Source organism: Parasteatoda tepidariorum, chromosome 3, assembly GCF_043381705.1.
Source record: "Parasteatoda tepidariorum isolate YZ-2023 chromosome 3, CAS_Ptep_4.0, whole genome shotgun sequence".
NCBI classification, from domain to species: domain Eukaryota; kingdom Metazoa; phylum Arthropoda; class Arachnida; order Araneae; family Theridiidae; genus Parasteatoda; species Parasteatoda tepidariorum.
Genome location: NC_092206.1, coordinates 8512279 through 8538149, shown reverse-complemented (window position 1 = coordinate 8538149; position 25871 = coordinate 8512279). Strand labels below are relative to the sequence as shown.

Below are 25871 nucleotides of genomic sequence, written 5' to 3'. Positions count from 1 at the left end.
CAAACATTGATTTTCGTATTTATACGTGATTTTAAAATAAGGCATTGGGATTCGCATTCACGCATTCTAAAAATTATGCATCATAATTCTTATTTATGCAATCTAAAAATTACGCATCATGATTCGTATTTACGCGATCTAAAAATTATGAATCGTGATTTGTATTTACGCGTTTTAAAAATTCTATATCCCAGTTTGTATTTTCTCATTTTCAAAATCGTATATCTAGTTTCATATTCATGTGATTTCAAAATCCATAATTGTTATTCATATTCACGCAATTTTAAGATCAACTATCGCGATTCTTGTAAGAAGTAAATTTTTTTTTAAATATTAGTTACTATAAAGGTGACTGTTTTTCTAACGACGATTATTAGTATATGTAAGTGTTACAACATCAGAGAAACTGGAAGGGAATATATTCAAAACTTACATTCTGTGCTTGCAAAGAAGAAAAAATAGGATTTGTCACAAGATGTTTGAAGATGGACTAACGACTAAATATAGCAAACATAAAAGATATAGCAAACAAAAGCAATCACTTAAAAAGGGATTTAATTAAAAAAAAATTTGGGGGGAAAAAGAGTTAATTAACTAATCATCAAAATTTTATTTATAATTGCTGTTATTTATGCTATAAAATGCAAAATTCTTATCAAATAAAAAACAATTATCTAAACAGTTGCTGATTGTCATGTAATTTTTCAAACTAAAATAGCAATTTTTGTATGTTAAGGAGTTACTATATATTTCTACTTCACTGTTATTGATATGTTTCAGAGGGCTGTAGTTAGATTAGACTATAATATGAACATAATGATTCGGTCCATTGTTAAAGTTTTTTTTTCCAATATAATTTAAAAAGTAATATTACTGATATATTTGCTATAAATCACATAACAGTATTTATTAAAAGGAATGAAATATTAATTTATATTCTCAGTAGTTTTAATTTGCTAAACCAGGTAGTTTTTCAAGTAGTAATTGTCTCTTATGTGAACTGAGGAAAAATATAATTTCCAGCTTTATTTTTTCAATTGGTAATTTTTTTTTCACTAAATGTTAAGTATCAATGTAATCGTTTTTATAATAATAGATTAGTACACAATTGTATGTCAACACATTATTTATTACCTTAAACTGCCTGGAATTTATTATTAAAGGATTGCGCTTGCGTGAAATTTACTATCGTGGAAATTCAGCTTTTTTACGTTTTGGCTAATCTCATCCCTGATTTTAGAAAATGTGTAAAAATTAGTAGAAAGAAATTATAAGGATTGATGGTGATTTAGCTTTTTCATGCAAGATTACTGGGATCTTATGTACTATTATATATAAATAATTAAACTATTATGTAATACATACATACACACCCTCGAGAGTTAATGTGGACCTAGACTATCTTGGATAACAGAAAAACTTGGTTTAAGCAAAAATAAAAATAAAAATGTTTTGGATTAAATGTGTATTTTAAAAATACAAAAATTATACAGTTGCAACACATCTAATAAAAGTTGCAACACATCTAATAAGCAACACATCTAATTGTTTTTATTTTATGTTAATTATGCATTTTCTGCAATGTTACACCATGTTTTTAGAGTTAATATAGTGATAGCTGTTGTTGCTGTTTGTTGTTCTATATATTCAATATTGCTTTCAATTGCTTTAATATCATCTTTATGGGAGATACGTTTACACCAATTTGAATTGGCACTGTTGTCATCATCATTGCAAGATTCATTTTCTTTATTGACAATATTAGCGATTGTCATTAAAAAGAGTGGTGTTGGATTTTGAACTCTGGAGTGTTTTGGAGATGTGGTTCAGAATTTTTTTTTTTCAATGGTGGTTGACAGGGTTAGAAATTTTAAAAATGGAGAAGCAAAAAAAAAAAAAAAGGGCATGAAATATACGATACCTTGGTTAATGCAGAAATCAGATAATTTAGTTTCTTCACTTCTCCTGGAAAACTTAACAGGAATTCTCCTGTTGAGTTTCTCATTTTAGAATTTAGATAAATTAAAAAAGATAGTAAAGCAATTGAAGTTAAATTTTTTAGAAAATTGTTCTTTGGGTAGTAGGAAACTAAATAAAGTTTAAATTACACTTAAACTGTGCATTTTTTTTTTACAATGATGAGATCAATAGTGGAAAATTAAAAATTATTTTGAAATGATATATATGAACTTATTTGTAGCATATAGAAAGAGTTACAAAAAACTCAATAGTATTTGTATCACTCTTTTTTTCAGTAAACATATAAAACACTAAAAGTAAACAAATTTTAATTTTACTTGATTCAAATTTAAATAAATGCTTTTTTTTAATAATTCAAGTAATAAAATGCTTTGTGTAAAAGCTAAGCATGGAGTTTATTGATAGTGAGAAATGGAATCATATTTATCTGATATGGGAAAAGCAAATTTGCTAATAAGCTTAAGTCACTTTAAATTAATTTTACATAAAATATTTTTTTTTCTTCCCTTGTCTAGGATCCCACAATGGTGTGCACTGTTTCAGGAATGTGCTTTTCAACTGGCACACCTGCTGAAGTAAGTATTGTATACGAAAAACTTGTGTTAATTTTTTTAAAATTTTTAATAAATGCATATCTTTATTAGTATTTTGTAATGTTTTTGTTTTGTTTTGTTTAACATAGATTGATATTTAACTTTATAAAAAAATCTTTCATAATTACAGTGGAGCATCGTTTATACGACGCCGAAGGGACCACCGAAAAACGTCGTATAAACGATAACGTCGTATAAACGATTTTTACTTCTAAGACTGAAACTAACTCTGTTTTCAGTTAAATTTAATGTTTAACGTGTTGATTTACGTAAATTTCTAAATTTGACAAAGCAAAACAAACAAATAACCAAAGTAGAAAAATTGCAGTGAGCAATTTGAATGTATGTTACCTTTAATTATATGTTCTTGCGATTAGTCTCTACAATGCTTTGAATAGCGAGTTGAACTTACTGCTTTCTATGATGCAATTTTAGATTTCTATTCACGGCCAAATCTAATGGCTGAAGAGCACTTGTGCAATTTGCAGGAAAAAAGAGAACTTTTACATTTTCCAAAATAATTAGTATCCGATGGGTGCGCTGGACATAGGTCGATGAATAATTTTTTCGTTTCGATCAAAATTTTTCGTTTTTGCATCTTCATAACATTGTCAAGTTTTTTAAGTCATCTAGTAAAAACTACGTTCTTCATCTAAGCATTCTTGTTGGCACCCTTTTCTGTATCAATCATGTTGGCAAATTCCGCCCTTTTTTAAAATACACAAGTAAAAAATAAAAAAATTAAATAAACGTGAACAAAATCCAAAAACCGACGTATAACCGATTCTGTGCGTCGTATAAACGATATATTTTACATTAAAATGAATATGAATGATTTGGGACCATACTAAAACGTCGTATAAATGTAAACGTCGTATAAGTGATCGTCGTATAAACGATGCTCCACTGTAGTTTTTTTTTAAAAAATTTTTTATGAGTTACAGTTATTTGTCTAGCTCATTAAAAATTAGTTATGCCTAGTTGATTTTATTTTCTCAGTCTGCTATATACAAATAAATTTCAAATTGGCATAATCATCTCTGTGTTAATAAATCTTTGCTTTTATCTAATATTACTCATTTTATCAATTGAAGGGATTCTTTATGTTTTTTAAAGGATATAACAGCATTGTTTATTCTAGACCTTTTAAAAGGCAGGGCACTAAAAACTGAAAAGGGTACCTATCACAAAAAAGAGCATTGTTCACAAAGATAAAGCTCCTGAAATATACAAAGTTTTTAATTTTATCATTAAGGAAATCTTTTTATTTTTAAGATAACTAGCTTAAATTAAAAATAATTCTGCAGTTAAATTCACACATTCTATAAATTAGTTTTAAAATAAGCGTAATATTGCGTGTTGTAATACTAATTTATTAAATATATCGGGATTTTAAAAATGGTCTGGAAATTAATCAAAAAATGATAAGTAATTGCTAATGAATGATAAGTAAATGATAATGATAAGTAACTGCTGAGAAAGCAATCTCAAATTAATGTGGACTTCCGCTGAAATTGTCGCCAATCAAGCATGTGAAAAAGTGATGACTAAAATATGAAATTTGCTAGCCATAATTGTATAAATTACATCAGAATCAAAATCAAATTAGATCAGAACAGCTGCCAAAAAACGATTTATAAATGATGTGGATTTGCGAAATATTAATCTAAAGTGAGCCTATCAAAAAGTGCCTTCTTAAATCTGAAAATTACTTGTTGTAATAGCATTGTATAAAAGTTATCAGACTAAGAAATTAACTAGTGAAAATGGCCAGAAACAACGTGGATTTGCAATGGATTCATCGAGAATCAAACGCCTTAAATGATAACTCAAATTCAAAATTCACGTGTCGTGATGACATATTAAATGTATCCCGATACATAATCTAGCATTATAGAATCTTACATTATCCAACAACGACCTTATATTATCCATCAATGGGAAATTGCAATGGAATTGTCAGTAATTTAATGTCGTAATAACATCATATTAAAAATGTGGAATTTGAGAAACCATGTGAAAAGGGTCGCTAAAGTGATAAATAGCTTCCAGATATTATCAGATGACGTGAAACTGCGATGGAATCTTGTCAGGAATCAAACGCTTCAAAGAAGTTATAACTCAAGTGCAAAATCCTCTTGTCAGATGTTGGAATGTTAAAAACCATTGGGAATCAATTAAAAAAAAAGATTAATCACGGCCGAAACACAATTTATTACTGCCAAAAAAGCATCAGAAAACCACATGGATGTACAAAAAAAAAAAAAATCCTGGTAACCTTTTCCCCATCTTTAATATAGCGTATAATCAGGTTTCATAGGGCATCCATAATGCTGTAGTGGCTCAAGGGATAGAGCGCTCGCTTTCCAATCAAGTGAACTGGGTACAAATCCCAGCGATGGCTGGTCGATTCAAATTCTGCACTGACCACTGTGCTGATATAAAATATCTTTAGTATTAGACAATTCGTGTACCCTTGCCGTCAGCCGAACCATGGGAGTTTTTTGTGGTTTTCCTCTCTATATAATGCAAGAGGAGACAAATATCTCCCAATACTTGATCCAGGAGTTCCCTTGTCATCTGGATTGGGCTCAAAATTACAAGGCTATGGGGTTGAACAACAGAATTGGGCCAGCTGTTCAATGGCGGTTATAAAATGAAATAAAATGGGACGCCCTGCTCTGCCTAGAACGAACCCTGTTAACAGTTTACTTTCGATATTTTATGTGTATCTTCTAATTACTATCAAACCTTTTACCTTAGCCTATAAATTTTTATTTTTTTTTGCATCAGAACTATTTCAATAGCCCTTGTTCTTATTAATTTCTGAGGCTGTGTGTGAAAACTTCATTAATGTTTCTTATTTATATAGTTATAGTTAACACTTTTTATGATTGAAGATTTTTTTAAAAATATTTTTTAATGTCTTCATACTTATTTTCCGTTTAATTGTAGGCAACTGAAATGAAAAAAAAATCCTGTAAATAACTTTTAACTGTGAGTTAAAATGTAAAGCTGTCTAAATTTTAATCCTTTTTCTAAACCAATTAGTATAACAAAAAAAAAGAAAATCTAAAGCTATATTTTAAACAACTATCCTTACACTAATACCTTATTATTAAGTTTTATATGTACTAATTTTTTTAAAAAAAGTAATTTTTAAATTTTTTTGTAAATATTGAAAATATGTATTGATATTTGTAAAAAATTAACTATTTGAATTCCGAATTTTTACAGTAACTGCATAATTTTCTCTAAAGGTGCTCTTTTAATTAAAACTTAATTGCTGACTATCCTTAGATCAAAGAAATTTACATGCATTTTTTTTAAATAGAACTAGCATTTTTTTAAATAGAACTAAAATCTAATTCATGGTTTTTTTCATTTGTTGTAACAAATTTTGTTTAAATATTTTTTCTATAGTGACGATTCTAATTGTGATTTAATTTTTTTAAATTTGCATTTAAGTATTAGTTATTTAATTTATTTCTAAACATTTTGTTTTCATTTTTCTTCTGCAGCATCGTATATTGAAAATTGTAGAAATAATTCTTTCAAAGGACAAAGCTTCCAAATGTGCTGAATGTCAATCATTAGTAACTGATGCCCAGAGATTTTTGAAGGATACTCCTGAAGTAAGATAAAACTTGATTTACAAACTTCTTTATTTAAAAGTGTTTTATTTAGTGCTTACTTTTTAATAAAGTAAGTGTTCAAATAAATGAAAATTTTTGCAGGGTTTGCACAGGTTCTTAGATAGTCCTATGTTTATGAAACTTTTTTTTTAGACTTTTTCCATAGTTACCAACACTGCAGGATTTTGCCAGTTTCTCCTGGTCTACTGGTTTAATAAAATTTCTCCTGGTTTTTGTGCATTCTTGAGAATTCCCTAAAATTGAGTAAATCCTCCCAAAAAATCCCTATTCAAAAAAATGTTAACACATTTTATTGCTTGTTTAAATGTTGAAATAAGTATACATAATGAATTGTAATCAGTTTAAAGCTTTTTTATTTATTATTTTTTTTCTTGTTCTAAAATTTTTTACTTATTTTTATTCAGAACTTCTTTTTTTAATTAATTAAATCTTTAAAGAATTAATCTATCTTTAATGAATTAAATGTCTATTACTATTCAAAATTATGAGTGATCATAAATGTAAAATATTGCAAACCATTTATATTTTATTAGTGTAATGAAGTTATTGTATTTTATTGACCTTAAAAATTCCTAAAATTTCCAGTGTGTAGAATCATATGATTATATCTATGATTATCATATTTGGTGTCAGAATTTATATCTAAAAAAATTATCAGTTGCAATTATTACATGTAAAAGGATATAAGTATTTAACTTTATTTTTTGCTGCTATTTAATTTTAAATACTAGTTAAAATTTTGCACAAAGCACAAAATAAAAAATTGAATACCCTGAAGAACATTTGTGAACCTGAATAACATTTGAACACCCTAATAACATATTTGTTTGAAAAGTCACAACAGTTAGGGCAGAAGAGAAATTGAAAGGTCAGAGTTATAAAATAAAATGTAGATCAATCATTATACAAAACAAAAAACCTTTAAAATGCTTACTTTTATTTATTTATTATTATTATTATTTTTATTTTAATATTTAGCTATTTTAACAAAAACCTAAATAGTACTTTTCTAATTTAAAAATGTTTTATGATCTTCATTAACTTTACAATTAAGTATATATTAAAGTATATTTTATTATTCTCTTCTATGTTGAATCTGTTACATTAATATCTTTATATATCATATTTTATGTTGTATGTACTATACTCTTCTCTTTGTGTAAATTCTAAGTAACATTTAATTACAATGAATTGTTTTAATTCTTTTTGGCTAATGTGTGTAGTTTATAATTCCCTCTCTTTTTTTAAGTCTGAAGTTGCCAATTACCTTGAAAAATTCTGTTTCCAAAAGATGCCATCTTATTTAGTAAGTATTTCTTATGTTTCCATTTGCAATGTGCGTTTAAGTGCGTCTCTTACTTTTTAATAATTATGTGTGAACTATTTATAAAGTTTTTTGTTAGTTAAAGCTCTTTTATAGTAGTCTATATTTATTTTCGGCTTATATATATATATTTTCTTTTTTAGTGTGACTTGGTCATTAAACACTACATGCCTGATATTTATACCTATTTAAAAGCCACTGTAAGTAGTATTATGCCAAATTGTTATGTATTAATCATTTTAAAAAGAAATTTTTCTATTACTGAGCTAGTAACTCTACTAGCAAACGTTCTACTGTTACTTGTAGAATGTAAACATAATTATTTTTCTTTAAAATTTGATTTTCCTGGAAATTAATGTTATTCATACTATATATTTTTTTCAACTTTATTAATTTATATTTAAAACAGTTTTTTTTGTTTTTATTTTTATATTTTATAGCCTGCCTTGACCGTATGTATATCTGCTGGAGTTTGTACAAAGAACTGTGATTTGGTAAGCATTATTTTATACAGATTTCTTTAGCTTATTTTGTAAGATTTATTCATGCTGTAAATTTTACAATGTGATAAAAATTAACTGTGGTTTGTCAGATACCTAGCGTGTCATGAATGCTACTGTGGTCCAGATTGGTCAGTGATGATCTCTTTGTCTATATTTTGGGAACCCCTGATGTAGTTTAAGTCTAGTTTTGTTTATTTATTTTCCCTAAAAATATCCTTTCTTTTTGTAAACGTAGTGATATCTCATTTCTATATAACATTGAATACGCCAAAATGTTTTTGTTTGGCGCAGTAAACCATCTTGCTATTGTTAACTCTATATTCATCCGTACAAACTTATTGCCGGAAAAGTTGAGTGCGTTGTGGAAAATGTTAACCAAGCATAATGAAAATATCATCTTTGAACTTAGTAAGGAATTTTATTAAGAAAGGAAAAAATATGACTGAACTGAAACATCGCATACCTTTTTAAAAGGAAAACAATCCACGAGAGTGAGTATACATGAACATCATAAAACAGCTATAGTTGTTCCATACGTTTATATATATATCTAATCTTGATCTGTCTTATACATACAAGCATATATTTAATGTCCAATCAAAAACATTTGCATAATGAGGGTGAAAGCAAACACAATAAATGCACTTACAATATGTAAATTTATCTTTAAATTATTTGTAAATGTTTGAAATAAACTTTAAAATAAACAAATAAAAAAGTCAAAAACGAAAGAAAACACAATTTTTTTTTCAGAGCTTAAAAACTTTAACTTTCCTTTCTGAATCAATTAAGTTTTTTCTCCCTCTTTCAGTGGTTTTTCAAACTTGTGACTTCTGACTCTTTGTTCTTCTTACTCGAATTTTTTTCTTCGAAATTCGTAGTTTGGCACTTATTTTCTTAGGCTATTCTGTGTGATACAATTCTTAATATTGTGCTTAAGAGAGTATGTTTTAACCTTTTTCCAATAGGAAAACCCAAAAGTAGAAGATGAACTGACCTGTGAATTCTGTTACCATGTTTTGGAACACGTTAAGGATTTGATGACAACAAACACTACTGAAGTAAGTAGTTTCAGTTTTTATGCTTCATGTGAGTTTCTATTGCAGATTCTTGTCATCTCTGCGAATGTGATTTTGATTAGCATTTTCAATGGCTTGTAAAAAGTTTAAGAAATATCATCAATTCATGAAGTACATTGTAAAATGATGGTACATTTTATAATTATTTTAAAAAAGAATGCAGTGTGTCTGCCACTTCAAAATTACAATTTCAATTCAATAGTATACATGTTAACTCAATTCTATGTTGGGGTACCTTTTCACAGATGAAGGTTGATATTGGCATATCTACTATCCCCACATTGGTAACTTTCGGACTTGATATGAACACACCTACCTTGGCAGAATGATGATTACCACTATGATTTGAACACACATACTTCGATGGATGGTCCACATTGCTACTTGTGATTGCAACATTATCCACCTCCTCGCGCTGTTGCTACTCATTCTCGATCACACACAATGTTGCCATGTATACACTTGACTGTTATTAGCAACACAAGAGCGATCAAAACCGTGAACTGGACAATATTGCAATTTTTCTGTTTTGATGACTGTAAAGATCCCTGAAATTTCCTATGTGTAAAATATTTAGTACATCATGCAACAATTATCATGAAGTTCATATCATTTCGTAAAATCTACTGGATTTTTTCCTATCAATGTTGGCAGCTATGCATGTAAGCTTTATCATAAAACTTATCATATGCTTCGTATTTTATAGGAGACACTTGTGTCATAAACACTTATGTTTTAAAAAAAATTATAAACACTTATGTTTTTAAAAAAAAGTCTAAGTTGTTAAGATTTGTCTAAGTTGTGATGAGGTTGAAGAAATCACTTTAAACTATCAAGCTTAGACATGAAACTGTTGTTATCTAAAGCTTGGAAACATTATGTTGCAGCAGCTAAACATATTGAAAAAAACAGGCTTGTCAAATTTATTGGTATGAGCATTTAGGTTTTTAAATCGGAAGTGAGAGGCGGAAACAAAGAACCCATAAAGACGTGGATATAAAGCAGAGATTTTTAGTTTCAACATAGACTTTAAGTGAGGATAAAACTGTAATGACAGAAACAGTGTTCCCACTTCACAAGAAAAACAGAGAAAATGTTAAAAATACAGGGAATTTAAAAATCACCTAAAATAACAGGGAATTTTGTTTTTTATTTTCATCTTTTAAAAAATCATGACCTCTTAAAGTCTAATCTATGGGATATTTAAGCATGATATTTCAGCAATACTAAACTATTTCATTTAATGCTATTAGCATTATTTAACACGTTCGCTGCCACCGACGCACTAGCGCATCAGAGCGGCACCTTCTGCTGTGCTGACGATGCGCAAGCGTGTCGGTCGACTATGATAAGTTATATGCTCTGCGTTAGTGTGGCTTTGGTAGTTGAACGGAGAGGTTGTTTCAGCACGCTAGTCAAGCATTATTTTTTTATTTTTTGTGGTTGGTTTTCAAAACTTTTGTTTGAATTTTTTTATGTGACTGCCAATATCTGTATATTGTGCTTATTATTTGTAAATATTTTCAGTATTATTTCATAAATGGTACTACATATACTTGAATGGTAGTCCGATTTATTCCTTTTAAGCTGCTATTTTATGCAATATGCCAGTAATTTCTGAGAATATTGATCAGACCCGCTGGAGCTTCAATGGCACTCACGAAGACAGGTTGAGTCTGTGTGCCACTGACGCTCCAGAGCGTCGGGAAAAAAAACGCTCTCGAAACAGGAAAATAATATATTTCTTAGTTTTTCAGGTTTTCCTAGTAAAATATAAGGAACATTAAAACCCTGTTTTGTAATCCGGCTTCTGAGGATTGAAATATCATTTTTAGTGGCAGCGAATGTGTTAAGTGATGTTCAGCCGTTCCTTTTTTTTTTTTCTATAAGTTTTTCCTGCAATTAAAACTAATAAATATAGTTAGCCCAATATAGCCAACAAGAGCACAGTCAATGTTGTGTTCCTCTTAGTATATTATGTATAATGTGTACAGGGAAAACTCAAAAATTTTTTTTTCCAGCTTTGGGTAGCAACCTTGAGATAGAGCCACTTACTTGATTACTGTTACCCAATTTTGATGTTTAAGAGTTTATGTTTCCCATATTTTTTTCAAGACTATTTTAGGAGCTAGTTTTAGACATAAAAGAGAGAAAATGTTGAAAGTGAAGTTTGTTTATAATATCTTGATTAATTTTGTTACACAAAGTACACTACAAACAGTCATTGTTCTCTCACTTAAGATTGATAATGTTACATTTTGGGAAAAATCAATTACTGGTATTTTGAACATTTATACAAAGACATTTTATTTAATGTTGAATTGATGAACATTTTCCAAAGTTTTGATTACAATATATTTTTTTTTAAATCTCAGGCTTTAATAATGGCTTTTTTTTTTTTTTTTTTTTTTTTTTTTTTTTTTTTTTTTTTTTNTTTTTTATTTGCAGGAAGAATTTAGAACTGCCTTATTGAACTTCTGCAAACACACTGGATCATTTTCAACAAAGGTATTTTTTCTATATACTTAACTAGATTATTAATTGTTGGTTATATATTGTTTTTGTGGTAAGTTCTTATTAATTCATGCTGGATAAGTCTCGAACATGAAGATTTTGAAAGCAGAATTCTGAAACTCTTAATTTAAATTTTGATTTTCAAAACTGTCTTTTTTTCTTAATCCTTTTTTTAATTCTTCTTTTTAATCTTTTTTATTATTATTATTATTTTTTTACACACTTATAGGTTTTTTTTTTTTTTTTTTTTTTTTTTTTTTTTTTTTTTTTTTTTTTTTTGTCTTTTTTTTTATTTTTCACAGTTTTCTAAGTTCTTAAAATATTCTCTTTTTTTTTTCTCCAAGAACTCTTTTTTTTTTAAATTTAAAATACTTTTTCTTTAGCTGATTTAGAATGATGTACTTATGTACATTTTTTGTTTTTAGTGCACCTCATTTGTCAATAATTATTATGACAAGCTCTTTGATTACATCAGAAAATTGGTAAGTTGAATTATCTGGGTTTCTTATTGCTTCTTGTTTAATTTTGTTGTGTAAATTATTTTATGTTTGGCATTTAAAAGTTGTTTTAGTTTTTGAAATGTTATTTTTAATAGCTTTTTATCCTAAAATATTCATTTGCTTATAAAAGAAAGTTTTCAAACTTCTTTTTAAAAAAATAAGGATTTGCTTATTGAGGTTTCTATGAATGAATTTCTTCACTGATTTTAAATGATGCTTACTATATATTTTTTGTATTCTTAAATAGAAAACCAGGAGCAGTATTACATTTAATGTTCCGAAACAAAACTTCTAATCATTACAAATGTTCTGCAGCTATCATGGAAAATAAACCATTCTCACCATTTTAACTAGTGCTGTATTTTTAAATGAAAAATAATTTTATTTTGCAAAAGAAGTTAAATTATGTAGCAAATCAAATTAAATTATGTGTAAATGTATGTTAATAGCATTTCAAATGTTCATCATGTCTTGGACATTAGTTGTTCTGCTAGGATAAATAATTCTACTTCAAACATTAGTTATTCTTCATTAAATTTGATTATGTAAGCTTTTTTTTAATTTACAGAATTGAAATATTTCAAAATTTTATTGTATATTTAAAGCTTTAAATAAATCAAACAAACATGTATGAAAAACTTAACTAAATTTTCTTTCCTCCTCTTTTTCTTCGACACTCATTTTAAAAAAATAAATCGCTAGAGGATATTCTATGTAAAATTATATTCTGTTTATTAAGATTTTGGTGAAAGTGATAGAAATTTACGTTCATTGGAGAAAAAAAAATGTTTTTGATAATGAAGTTAAATAATAGTACAGTAGGGAACCGATTATCCGGAACGATCGGGACCATCGATATTCCCGATAACTGTTTTTTTTTTCCGGTTTTCTGAATCGCTACAAAAAGCTGTTTTTTTTTTATAGTTAAACCCCAACTAAAAAAGAAAAAAAATTGGAAATAATCTTAAAAAGAAGAAAAAACAATGAAGTAATACACTAATGATTATTTCCAAAATGATGGTAAGGTAAATATCTTTCAAAAAAGAACGAAAAATTCTAAAATCTTATGAGGAAAAAAAAAAAATTTTTTTTTTTTTTTAAAATGACGGGAAAACTAATCGGATTTCGTTCCGGTTTTTTGGTTTTCCGGTTTTCTGATTTCCGGATAACGGGTTCTGTATTGTACAATAATTTGTAGTTGATCAATTTAAAATATATTCTACTCTATTTAAATTAGATAGTCTTTTTTTCTTCTTATCTTCCAACATTATCTATGGAGTTAAATTTTTATTATAATTACAATACTGTATTTACTGTAAAGGCCATTAAAGCCCCTCTTTAAAAAAAAAAAGGATTATCTTTTTACAGTGTACAATACTAAAATGACGCCCGGTGGCTGAGCGGTAGCGCTCCGCGCTGGCGTGCCGCAGGTCCCTGGTTCGATCCTCGGGCCGGGCAAAGTTGACTCAGCCTTTCACCCCTTCGTTGAATCGATAAATGAGTACCAAGCATGCTTGGAAACTAAACACTGGGGGTTCCGCGTTCGACTGACCACCTGACCGGAACATCTGCTCCTGTACCCCAGAGCCCAAGGTGAAGAAAACTGAGATGGGCACAGTAGGCCTTGACCCTCGAGAGCTGTCGCGCCTCTGAGTTTAGTTAATAATAAAATAAAAAAAATAAAAATTTGTTTCTAAACTTATCTTTTTTCTTGGAAAAAAAAATCCATCTTTTTTTTCTTATTTGTTTTGTTTTTATTGTAACAAAATTTCAAAATATTTTCCCAGCATACATATTTGAGAATGAGGTGCATTCTTTGCTATTTTCAGGATACCAAAGGAATGTGTACTCTTATTGGACTTTGTGGTAATGACTCATGCTCTAAAATGACACCACTTGTAAAAGTCATTCCTGCATTTGAGCCCCGTAGAAAAGTTCCACTATTTAAGCTTCAACCAGCTCAAAAGATCACCAAAGAGGACATCATTCCTCTTGTCAAGCTCTTTCCTGCCAATGTTCTGACCAAAAAAGAAATGAAAGAAACCAATGATATCTTCCGTAAGCCCTATTAATATATGAAGACTTTGATTGAATGATGTTGTGTTGGTGGGAGATATAAATTATTGTGATAATAATTGTGATAAAAAAAATTTATGATTAAACTATTAACTAATTATTTGATAACTAAACTATAACTAAATAATTGTGATAAAAAATTTACAATGTAAAATTATTCAAATTTAAGTTTTTATTTTTCTCGTAATGCAGTTTTGTTTGTTAAGTATTATTTTTGTGTTCTAAGTATTCCATTTATAAAAATTGTTAGACTTTTCCATGATGACCTATTTTTTTTTCGTTATTATTTTTTTTTATTAACCTTTTTTCTTCTCTTTTATGATACAAAATATTATCTTTTAAAATTGCTAATCTACAGAATTTTAGAAAGCATAGTTTTTCTGACCTTACATTTGCACATGTATTTTAAAATAAAATTAAATAAACCACTCATGATTTTCAGAGATTTTTCTGTAAAGAGAAATACTGCCATTGATCTTTGGTTCAAACCTAAACTTGTTATTTTAAATTTCGAAATCTATATTTTTTTACTATACTTTATAATTTACTGTAGATTTATATTTTTTGTCAAATGTTTGGTTGTGTAGCGAGTAAACCAAAATAATAATTTAAAGAAAAGACTACAAATTTTAAAGCTTTCTTTAAAAAAATCTTTGAGTATAACATAAAATGCTATTCAAAATCATTGCTAGTAATTGTAAGCGTCTCTGAAAAGCCTGATTTTATATCATATGATAAGTTTGTTTCCAAAATGTATGTCTCTGCCAACATTTTATGGAAATCCTATTTTCTTGAGATCATATTTGTGCAAATTTGTAGACAAATTTGCATTAATTATGACCTTTACAACATTATTTTGTTATTTTTCCACCATAACTCCTGACAAAAGATACATTAATGATATTAAAAAATGTATGTATTCTTGTTTCTTTTTATTGTATTTCTTGAATTTTTTTCCTGATATACATATTTATGGCAATCTTTCAGAATGTAGATTAAAAATCAAATAAAATGTTTCTTGCAAATAATGTTTATTTATCTTGTAAGTCAAAGAAAATCTGCAAAACATTGAAAAATTTGTCACTATCTTAACATAAATTTAGGATTGCTTTCCAAGCTTTTTCTCTTAATCTCTGCATACTCATTCATCTATAAATTAAAATTTTTTTTTTTTTAGGTTGTATAATTTTTTATTAGTGAATCAATTAACTGGCAAAATAATTTAAAATGATGTTAGTAGTAAACTTAAAAAAATCTGAATTAAGACATTTTCAAAGCATATAAAGTTATTAAAATATTATCATTGGAAAGATATTTATTGTAAGGATATGGAAGATTTAAGTTATGAATTAAGTTTAATTCCCCCTTGAAATATAATCTGAAGTCAAGTTTAGTGTCTTTCAATATTTATCTGCAATATTAAAATGCAAAATTGAAATATGTTTGATATTATGAATGATATTAATGTTAGTGATAATCACATAGATCAAACAATCATTCGGATTAGTGTTTTGTTTTTTTTTCCTCTCAATAATATCTTAATATCTCTTACTATTACTGACGAATATTTAATTCATATTTCAAGAACGTGATTTTGTAATACTTTACCAGTTCTGATGCAATGTATCATATCTTAATTTACAAAAATAAATTGAAAATAATCATTTTAAAAAGTAAGCTTTAAACTGTTAAAAGGACATGTTTTTAAAACCTTTATCTTTTATTCATTAAGTTATAATGTTGGGTTTTTATGAGCTGGAAAGAATATTTATTTAAATTTGAATCTCATTTCAAGAATAGATTTTCAGAAAAGTAGTATGGAAAAAGAAGAGCATTAATTTAAAAATATTGATCTAGAGTATTCAAATGTAGAACATTAACCCCCCAGATTTATTACATAATTTTTTTTTATTTATAGGAAATCTTCCATTTCTTGATGCATTCATAATGATTTAAAATCTATTTTTTATAAAAAAAGGAGTGGATTTTAAAAACTTGAACTTTATGTATTTTAAAATTAAAAAAAAGGTTAACTTGTAAGCAAAAGGTTTAACTTGTATATAAACTGAGACAGGCTATCTTAACATGACCTTGACCCATATTTTTTATCTAATTTGATAAATTTATTATAATTCGTTAACCTTTTTGGTTATATCATTAATTGTTCTCATTTTGTTTATTACTGATATAGATACGTCTTTCGTTTATATCAGTGAATATAACAGTTATCGCTTCCTTTTTCATTTTTTCTTCCCCTTTCCTTAATTCTTTATTGTTATCCAAATCAGTTAACCTTTGTTATTTACCTTTTAACCAGTGAATGAAATGACCTTTTTTTTATTGTGTAGATTATTAATTTTTGATCAGTTGATAATAATTATTTAAATATTGCAACAAACTTGTTCCGATATTTCTTCTTTTATTTATTTTTATTTATTTTAAATTCATGATATATGCTTTAACAAATTAAGTGATGCACTTATTAGTAATGGGCTTATTCCATAATACAGATTTTTTTTATGATAGGTTTTTACATTAAAATTCTCAGACATAAAATAAAAAAGTAAGTTTAATACTATCCCATAGTTATTTCAAGTTATTTTGTTAGTTAATTGATTCAGTAATAAAAAATTATACAACCTAACAAAAAAAAGAACTTTTTATATGTATAGATGAATAGTTTGTAGCAATTACGAGAAAAAGTTTTTAAAGCAATCCTATATTTATGTAGATAGTGACAAATTTTTCAATGTTGTGCAGATTTGCTTTGACTTACAATATAAATAAACATTTTTGCGAGAAATATTTTTTGATTTTTAATTTTTTTTTCAAGAAATTCCATAAAACTAAACACAAGAATATAAAATTTTTTAATATCATTAATGAATCTTTTGTCAGATGAGTCTATTTTCCTATGCATTTTACTTGAAAATCTAACCAAGAAAAATTTTATAAGCTAATACTGTTCAAATAACTCTAAGCTCCAGCTTTTTCCTAACTTTCAGTTGTGGACTATTCTGCATCAAAAAATTGGTTTCCAGATGTTATTGAATGGGAAAGTAGTTGGCTGCAAGAAATTTTTGTACAGGTTTACCTAGGTGCTCAATGCTTTGAGGGTTAATAGAATAAAGTAGAATTTTGATTTCTTATAGAGCAAAAACATCATATTATGTACTTATTATTAATATGCCATACATGTTAAACCTAAATGAATGTGTTTGGAACAAAGTTAAATACAGTGCAGTTTGCTTTTACTTTAATTGTATTAAATGTAAAACAGTTTTATTGGATTATTTGCATAATTGAACAGTAACAATTTGTGCAATTAAAAGAAATTATATGTTTAAAAACTAGATTTGGAACATAGTTAAACTGTAAAACTTGCTTAAAAATATGAAATCTGTGCAGTTTGGAGCTAAGTTATATGTTTTGCATGTTTGAAAACATTTATTCTGAATTAAATGATTTTGTTTTCTTCCTTTCACAGAGCCTCTTCTCCCTCTGGAGAAATTTGTCCATCCTATATTGGAGCAAGATACTGAATGTGCCCTGTGTAAAGCATTTTCTTTCTACCTAGAAACTGATCTGGCTGGTGATAAGAGTAAGGTAATTATCTCTTTTGAATGATATTGCTGAAAATGTGCCATATCTTTTGAAATGAAAGTTATTGTAGAAATTATCATTAATGTAACATATTATTATAAAAAATATCATAAATGTAACATTCATCCATATTGAATTATATAATTTTTTCCGCCAAATAAATCATTTTATTTATGTAAAACAAAGATTTAGGATTTTTTTTTTAATTATTTGAACTGATCTTTTTTTTTTTTTTTAAAAAAAAGAGCTTTAAATTACAATTTAAATAATCCTTCAACCCTGTTAATTTTGTAAAAACATGCGCAAACCTAGTTGCTAACAGTCCAAAGCTGTATTTTGCTGTTATATAGCATTAATTATTAAATTGTCTTTGACGAATGCTTTCTTTTCATCTAAAATTTTATTTTTCAAATATTACTGAGGATCTGAGAAATGTAATTTTTATTATTATGGGTTGAATGTTCTACCAATAAAATTTTGTTAATATTTTATTAATTTATCTTACATCAATATTTTTAGTTTAATGTATATATGGGCTAACTTAGGACATAAGGCCAAATTTCCAATTTTATAAAAAAACTTACAAAATTAAATTTATAATATTTATTTTATTCTGTTTAATCATGATTTATATATATTAAGACTTGTACTTAAAAAAAACAACACTCATAGTAGCAAAAGAATGTAAAACAGAATTATTTGAACTTTCTTATGAGTATAAATATTTCATATTAACCATTCAGTAATCATTTTATTGCTATATGTCACACAGTTATAATTATGTGTTCTGCATCACAAAATGCACATCCGCCTTAAAAAAAAAACACTAGCGTTCACCTTGGCTTTGCTATTAGTATTTTTTAGCACTAGCTAACTTTCTTACTGATTTTAAAAAAGGAAATCATTTTCGGTTCTTAATGTAGCATATATTTAAGTTAGAACATTTTAAAGTGAAATTGTGAATTCTGAACTTAATCTTAGGATGGTGTTCGACATACTATTGGAGAAGTGTGTGGTAAATGGATGGTAGAGTACCCAGATCACTGTGCCAGAATAACTCAGAAATACTCAATGAGAATGCAGTATGCTATTGCTGAGGGAGTATCATTTGAAGATTTGTGCTCAAATGTTAAAGCTTGCGCATTAAATGACAAAAGAAATGGTAAGTAAATATAACTGTTTTTAGACTAAAAATACATCATTTTCTTCTATAACAGTCCATCTTGTTTTAGCTTACATTTCAGTAGAAGTGACATATCTTTTTGAATTGCTTTTATACTACCGTAGTTATAATGCTTTACCTACTATTTCTTATAGTTATTTTTAGCAGTCTTTTTTATTTTTCATTAACAAGTAAACATAATAACTATGTGATGTCAGGAAATTTTATCATTCTGAAAAAAATCAGGAAACTATCATAGCATGTGGAACATAAGCGTTATTTAACTGTTTTATTTCCGTAGAAAGAAAAACATGCATCAAGCTAGTAAAAAACTGGGTAAAGTGTTTGATTACCCATCTGTTAATCTGCAGCCATCTAGAGTCACGTAAGCGAGCTCAAAATTTCCATTTCTCATGAATTTGAAGAATGTAATTTAATATGACCGTACGAGTAAACATATGTAATATGCTCATGAAATGTGAAGAAAATTACCTTTCATTTAACAAATGGTAGTTGGTAACGCGAAAAAGATTGTTTAGAACAATGTGGTGTTCAGACAGTTTTAGTACTGTAGTGAAAAATAGCCATCAATGTCTTCAAAACCAGAATTTCATTAGAGAAAGGTTATACTCTCGGTGTGGTGAGATTGGAAGGATGTGGTGTTTCTTGAACTCCAACCAAAGAATGAAACAATCAATTGTAGGTAACTAAAGAGATTAAACAAATATATTATTGAGAAACCACTTGAGCTCGTCAATCGACACCACAATTACGACAATGCGAGACCACATACATCTTTGGAGACTAGCCTAAAGTAATTGGAGCTTGGATACTCATCTGACCTTACATGGCCAAACTTTCACTTGTTTTGCTTTCTTCAAAACTCCTTGCTTGGAATAATGTTAACTTCTGATGAGGCTAATCAACACCCTCATAAGTTTTTCGTAGGTCCTTCTACGAACGTGGAATTGTGAAGCTGTCCGAACAATAACAGAAGAACATATCATTGATTAACCTTTATATAAATATATGACTGTAAAATTATAGAAAAAAAATACAATGACATTAACTCAACCCAGTATATGTGTGTGTGTGATAAAAAAAAATTGTTAAATTTAATATCGAGTTTCTTATTTTATTAAGTATATGAATGAGACATTAGTAATCAAATTTTTGCAGCCTGTAACAAGCATCAAGGAAATTTGATAAAATTATTCAGCAAAAGTCATAGTTTCAGGAAAATGTTTTAAAGTGGTGACAAAAGTTAGAAAATAAACATAGTTTAAGGTGTTTACATTTAGAAAATTTTGTTATTTAAAGGAATTCATAAGTATTTTGAACTTTAAAAATAATATCTATCCTTTTTTTTTTTTGCTGGTCTCATTCCATCTTAACATCAAGACATAGTTTTTGATCAATTTTGTGTAAAATAAGAGTGTATTGATTTTTAAGAAAAAAGTTCTTGTTTATTGAATATTTATTTGTTTTAGAATTGAAACAAATAATTGATGTGAAAAAAGAAGGTCCTTTCTGTGATTTGTGTAAAGATGCAATGAATGAAGTGGAAAAGCAACTTAGTGACCCTGCTACGAAAGTAAGTTTTTTTCCCTACCATTTTATATTAATTTCCTACACAGCAAAGGATAAAATTTTATTGCTCTAATACTTGCATATGCTCGCACAAGAAAACCATGCAAGCCAATCAAGTGAAACAATTCTGGAAAGCCAGGTAACTTAATGAGCAAAGCACATGCTTTATTTTGAAATAAAAGCAGTTTCAAATTTTTGCAATGACTGGTCCAGCAGTAGAATGATTGTAAAAACATGGTTCCGACTAGAACATCGAAGTCAAGCATCAGTGGTTGCGGCCAGTAAGTAGTTTTGGTGACCACTTAGATGTTCAGTCTGCGTCGGGACTGAGGGTGTACGGTATTAGTTCTCGTTAAACTCTGTTGGGCGGTTATGTAAATTGAACCGGCCGGAAAATATCGCTAATGTAAAGCAGAGCGCCTGGCTGGCAGTGGATTTACTGCATGATCAAAACAAACAATCTTGAGCTATTGTATTACTTGAATGATTTCAAATAAGTAACAAAGTCCCAATAAAAGTAATAAAAAATTCTTTAATTTGGTGGAAAATATAAGTAAGTTCTTTACAAGAAAAACATTTCAAAAACTAATAAGATATATTTCCCTCAGTGCATCAGCACCCTTCGAAAAAGCCAACATTTACAACCACAGTGTCAACATTTCAACTGACCACCATAAGATAAATCACACTTGTGTTAGTTCAATACATTTATGGGAGTTCTTTAGTTGAATAATGATGTCATGGTGGTCAACATGATGATGTCACATCGCCGATGAGACATCAGCAATGGCTATGGAAATGACGTCACAGGAGAAACCTCTGAATGGAAAAATTAAAGTGTAAAAAAATATTACTTTAGTTTTTGCAACGAATTTTTCTACCGTAAATTGCTCGACTGCTCCTGCAAGCAGGCCGTTGGGATATCAAAGCATGGGAGCCATCCCCTTTGCGAGGGATTAGAATTGTGATGGCGTGTCTTCAGATCATCCTCAGGAATGTTTCTCAGACCTTCCCCAATTACTCTTGTCTCTCTGATTGCGAACATATTTCTGATAGATACCTTTGGTGAGGTAAAGGTGTGGGATCGTGCATTGGCTTGTTGTTGTTTATTTAATTATGTATTGTGTCACACAAAATGGATTATATAAAAGCTTATGATATGTTAATACTGTATATGCAAAACTAAACCCATCATTGTCCTATCCTTGAAACAGTATATGAAAACATTTTGTATTCTATAAAAACAATATTTTCTACTAGCTAAACATATTATTTTTTCCACATCTATCTTAATTTATTAAAAATTAATGTTGTACAAAGCATGAAAAGTTAAAAAAAAAGAAAAACGGAACCTATTTTGTTATAATAAATCTAATCTAATTATTTTTTCAAGATTATACATTAAAAAAATAACATTTTTAATTTTAAAAAAACTTTAGAATGTTGGCACCTTTCTTGGGGGTTTAGCACCCCTTCTACGCTTTGTGGGGAGGGGAAAAAAACACTCTGACCTGGAGATTTTTACCTGAAAAACTTGGTGAAATCAGGGAAATATGAAACCCGATTTGAGTGACCACCTGACTCTAAGAGACCACCTGACCTGGCTCTAAGAGACCCACTTTGTTTGCCTTTGGACAGTTGTTCTAATCTGTTAATTTATGCTATACCATTTTATACTGTTTCAATAAAGTTATGCATCATGATCCGGAAAAAATCTGGATTTTTCGCTCACTGTGATCCGAAAGTTTCCGGAAATCCAAAGTCCAGAAGTTTCAAGAAATCATTAATCACATTTATATATACAAGTGATATAAATGTATAAATGATTTTTTATAATAATCATTTATACATTTATATCACTTGTATATTTTATTTAAAAATATTAAAACTGTAATTTATACGTGGCTTCTCTTTCATTTGTAAATATTTTTTCTGGTAGAATAATAAATGTGATTAGAGATGAAAGTAAACCTACGCATAATTATTCATTTATATTATGCTGCATATAATTCATTTAGAATATCATATTTTGAATATTTCAATGATTTAAATTTATAAAGATATTAATTTTTTGAATGATTTTACTCAAGAAATTTTCTGGATTTTTGAGTTGGGCCCACACTCACCCCTGGTTATGTAAAAATTTGTTAAATCTTCATTTCTTGCCTTCTAAGTAGAATAAGATGCAATAGGTAATGAATGAGTTCTACGTTGCCTGAATTCTTCGAAAATTTCATTTTATCATTTCTGTGCATTTAGCATTTTGAAAAAAAAAAGAAAAAAATTCTACTATGACTATGTTTGTTAAATTTGATCACAAATATTTCTGTGTTGATAGGTAAAAATTAAATGGAAAATTTTCTTCAATAAGCTTGTTGCATTTGTACAATATTTTTTTACCATTTGTAAATTTCCACAATTTTATTTTACACTTGCATTCGATAGATGAATTTATTCAAAATTTTTTTGTTTAGTAAAAGTTAAAAGATCTTTTGGATCAAGGTTGTAATATTCTACCTCAATTTGTATAATGAAATTTCTTTCCACAACTTTATTTTGCACTTGCACTCGATAGATGAATTTATTCTAAATTTTTTTGTTTTAGCAAAAGTTAAAAGATCTGTTGGATCAAGGTTGCAATGTTCTACCTCAAAGCATGCGAGATGATTGCACTAATTTTCTCAATTCCAACATTGATGCTCTCATTGATATCTTAGAACAAGAGTTGCAACCAAATAACATTTGTCCTGCTCTCAAATTGTGCTCAGGTATTTATTTCTTAAGTTCTCTTTTTTTATCAGTTATAAATTATTTTTGAAATTATTTTTTACTTTTAATTAAACAATCTTTAGTCTCATGCTGATTTACATCTAAAGAAATTGAAGTATACTTTTTACATGTCTGAATTATAAATATAGTTCAAATAACAAATTAATGTTGTATAACATGTTAATGAATAAATTATAAATTTTTTTCCAGTGCTCAATAATGAAAATAGAGAGTAAATCTTTTCTTATAGATTTCTTTCGAGACATTTAACTTTAAAAATGCTTTGCTGTATATGCTTTTAGTTATCACTGTGTGAAACTTGTCAAAAAACAGAAATTTTTTAAAACAAAAATCAGTTGTACCTAAATATTTTATTTAATTTCATTGATTTCTGTTATTCAATTCCATTTGATGCAAATATTTTAGTTGATAAATTTTTTTTCCTACTAGATAACATACACTACCCCAAAATAATGCAAGAGACACTTTCAGTTTTTGAAATTTTTTTGATTTCTCCTAAAATATTTGAAAGATTATTTTGTAACTTTAGAATTTAGACAGGTAAAAAAAATATATAATTGTTTGATTACAAGTTCCTGAAAAGGAAAATTAAAAACAACAGTTATTGCAGTGAGGAAATTAGCTTCTTTAGCTTCTTAATACTAAACTTAATTTAAAAACACCTGACAATTATGCAATGTAAACAAAGATTCGGTAATCCCAGTCATTAATATATATTTTTCAAAAGGTATTTCAAAACTAATATTAAATAGTCAACAGGGATTGCAACTTAATATTTAAGGGGAGGAGAATTATCAAAATCTGAAGAATCATTATTGAGGTGAATCATAGTTGAAGTAAATTTAAAAGAACCAATAACTAGCTTTAAAGATTTTAATTCAATCTTTACTAAGAGTGGCCTTGATAATGATTCGTCAGAGTTTGAACATGTTAGCTTTTTACTCAATTAAGTATTTGTTTGCGTCCCCTAACATCTAGGCTTCTTTGATATTAATTTAAACAAATACTCTAATAAAAAATATACGAATTAAGCAGTGATTTTTGAACTCGTTGCATACGAGGAAAACTACAAGCACTTGAGATATTAAAAAAAAAAAAAAACACTTTATTTAATATACCTAAATGGCAACACTAATTTCATTTGAAAATTCTTTTTGCTGGATAATGGATGTGTTCTAAAAGTTTCTGCAAATACAAGTTCCCAAAATGTTTGGAGCATTGAATAATTTAATTTTGATATTGGCAAGCCACCTTGAGACTTAAGCCCACCTGTTGCTGCTGATTATTGGGATTGCCAGCTTCTTTAGCCCACAAACACCTCACTCTCTGATCATTCACTTCAATGTTATGAGTAGTCATGGTGGCATGTGTGGCCGCTTCTTTAGTTGCGAATCTGAAAAGAAACAAACACGGAAATAACACAGTAAAAATTAAAGAGATATTATTACTAGAGCAACGGGACTTAAATAATACCACATGTACTGACATACACTACACGACAGTATTAGAAGAGACACTTTCAGTTTTTGACATTTTTTATTAAATTTCACAAAAAACTTGTTTTATAATTTTAGAGATGTTTAGCTCATGTGATTTTTCCCACGTATCAAGATTTACAGCTTACAAAGGTTTGAGAGACAGGCAATAAATTACAAAAGAAAACAAGTATTTTTTTTTAACACCCTATGCCAGAAAATCAGGCAATAAGCTTGTAACTTGTATTGATTACGTTAGTTGTTATTTTTCTATCAAATACTAATTTTTTTGCCTTTTTTTTTGCTATATCTTTATAAATATTAAATAGAATTAACACTTTCAGCTTTTGACATTTTTTAAATACAGAAATACTTATTTATCTGAAATGAAATTAGTGGAACCTTTATCGTTTTGAGTTTTCTTTTAAAAGGTAAAAAAACTTAAAAAATTACTTGAGACTCTTTAAATTTTTAAGATATTCAATTTAAACTTTTCATTCAATATGATTCACTACAAAATTATGAAGAAAATTTTTTTCAAAATTTTTTCTGCGTGCTTGCAGTTTAAAAGAACTACTTAAATACTCATATCTTGCACAGTTTTTAACTATTTTCTTTAAATCAGTAATTTTTTTAATAATTCTTCCAAATTTTTGTTTAATTCATATTCCATTGAATATTCTTTAAAGTTTCAAAAAACCGTGAGACAAAAAATTTGTTTTTTCAAAAAAGTGTCCGTATTTTTATAAATATACGAATGCAAGGTTTTCAAAATTTAATACAGTTATTAAAAATAACAAATTTGTAATCAATACAAGTTGCAAGCTTATTGCTTGATTTTCTGGCATAGGGTGTTATGAACACTTCTTTTTTCTTTAATTTATTGTAGATCTCCTAAACCTGTGAAAGCTTTAAACCTTATTGCTAAGTATAAAAAATCGCATGAATTAAACATCTCTAAAGTTACGAAACAAGTTTAAGTATTTCTTGAGAAATTTTAAAAACTGAGAGTGTCTTAGGCTAGTG

General features: G+C 27.8%; 1 protein-coding gene across 6 annotated transcripts in view; it reads left to right on the top strand.

The window, feature by feature from the left end:
* Positions 1 to 25871, top strand: part of LOC107446151 (prosaposin) — a 72318-nt gene that overhangs the window by 30622 nt on the left and 15825 nt on the right. For all 6 annotated transcript variants that reach the window (XM_043051478.2, XM_043051476.2, XM_043051477.2 and 3 more), the window contains exons 6-18: positions 2496 to 2555; positions 6095 to 6208; positions 7479 to 7535; positions 7697 to 7753; positions 7994 to 8047; positions 9025 to 9117; positions 11584 to 11643; positions 12075 to 12131; positions 13979 to 14207; positions 17713 to 17831; positions 18810 to 18990; positions 20481 to 20584; positions 23186 to 23348. In XM_043051478.2, the coding sequence (XP_042907412.1) occupies positions 2496 to 2555; positions 6095 to 6208; positions 7479 to 7535; positions 7697 to 7753; positions 7994 to 8047; positions 9025 to 9117; positions 11584 to 11643; positions 12075 to 12131; positions 13979 to 14207; positions 17713 to 17831; positions 18810 to 18990; positions 20481 to 20584; positions 23186 to 23348 (1348 nt within the window). The remainder of the gene's footprint in view (positions 1 to 2495; positions 2556 to 6094; positions 6209 to 7478; positions 7536 to 7696; positions 7754 to 7993; positions 8048 to 9024; positions 9118 to 11583; positions 11644 to 12074; positions 12132 to 13978; positions 14208 to 17712; positions 17832 to 18809; positions 18991 to 20480; positions 20585 to 23185; positions 23349 to 25871) is intronic.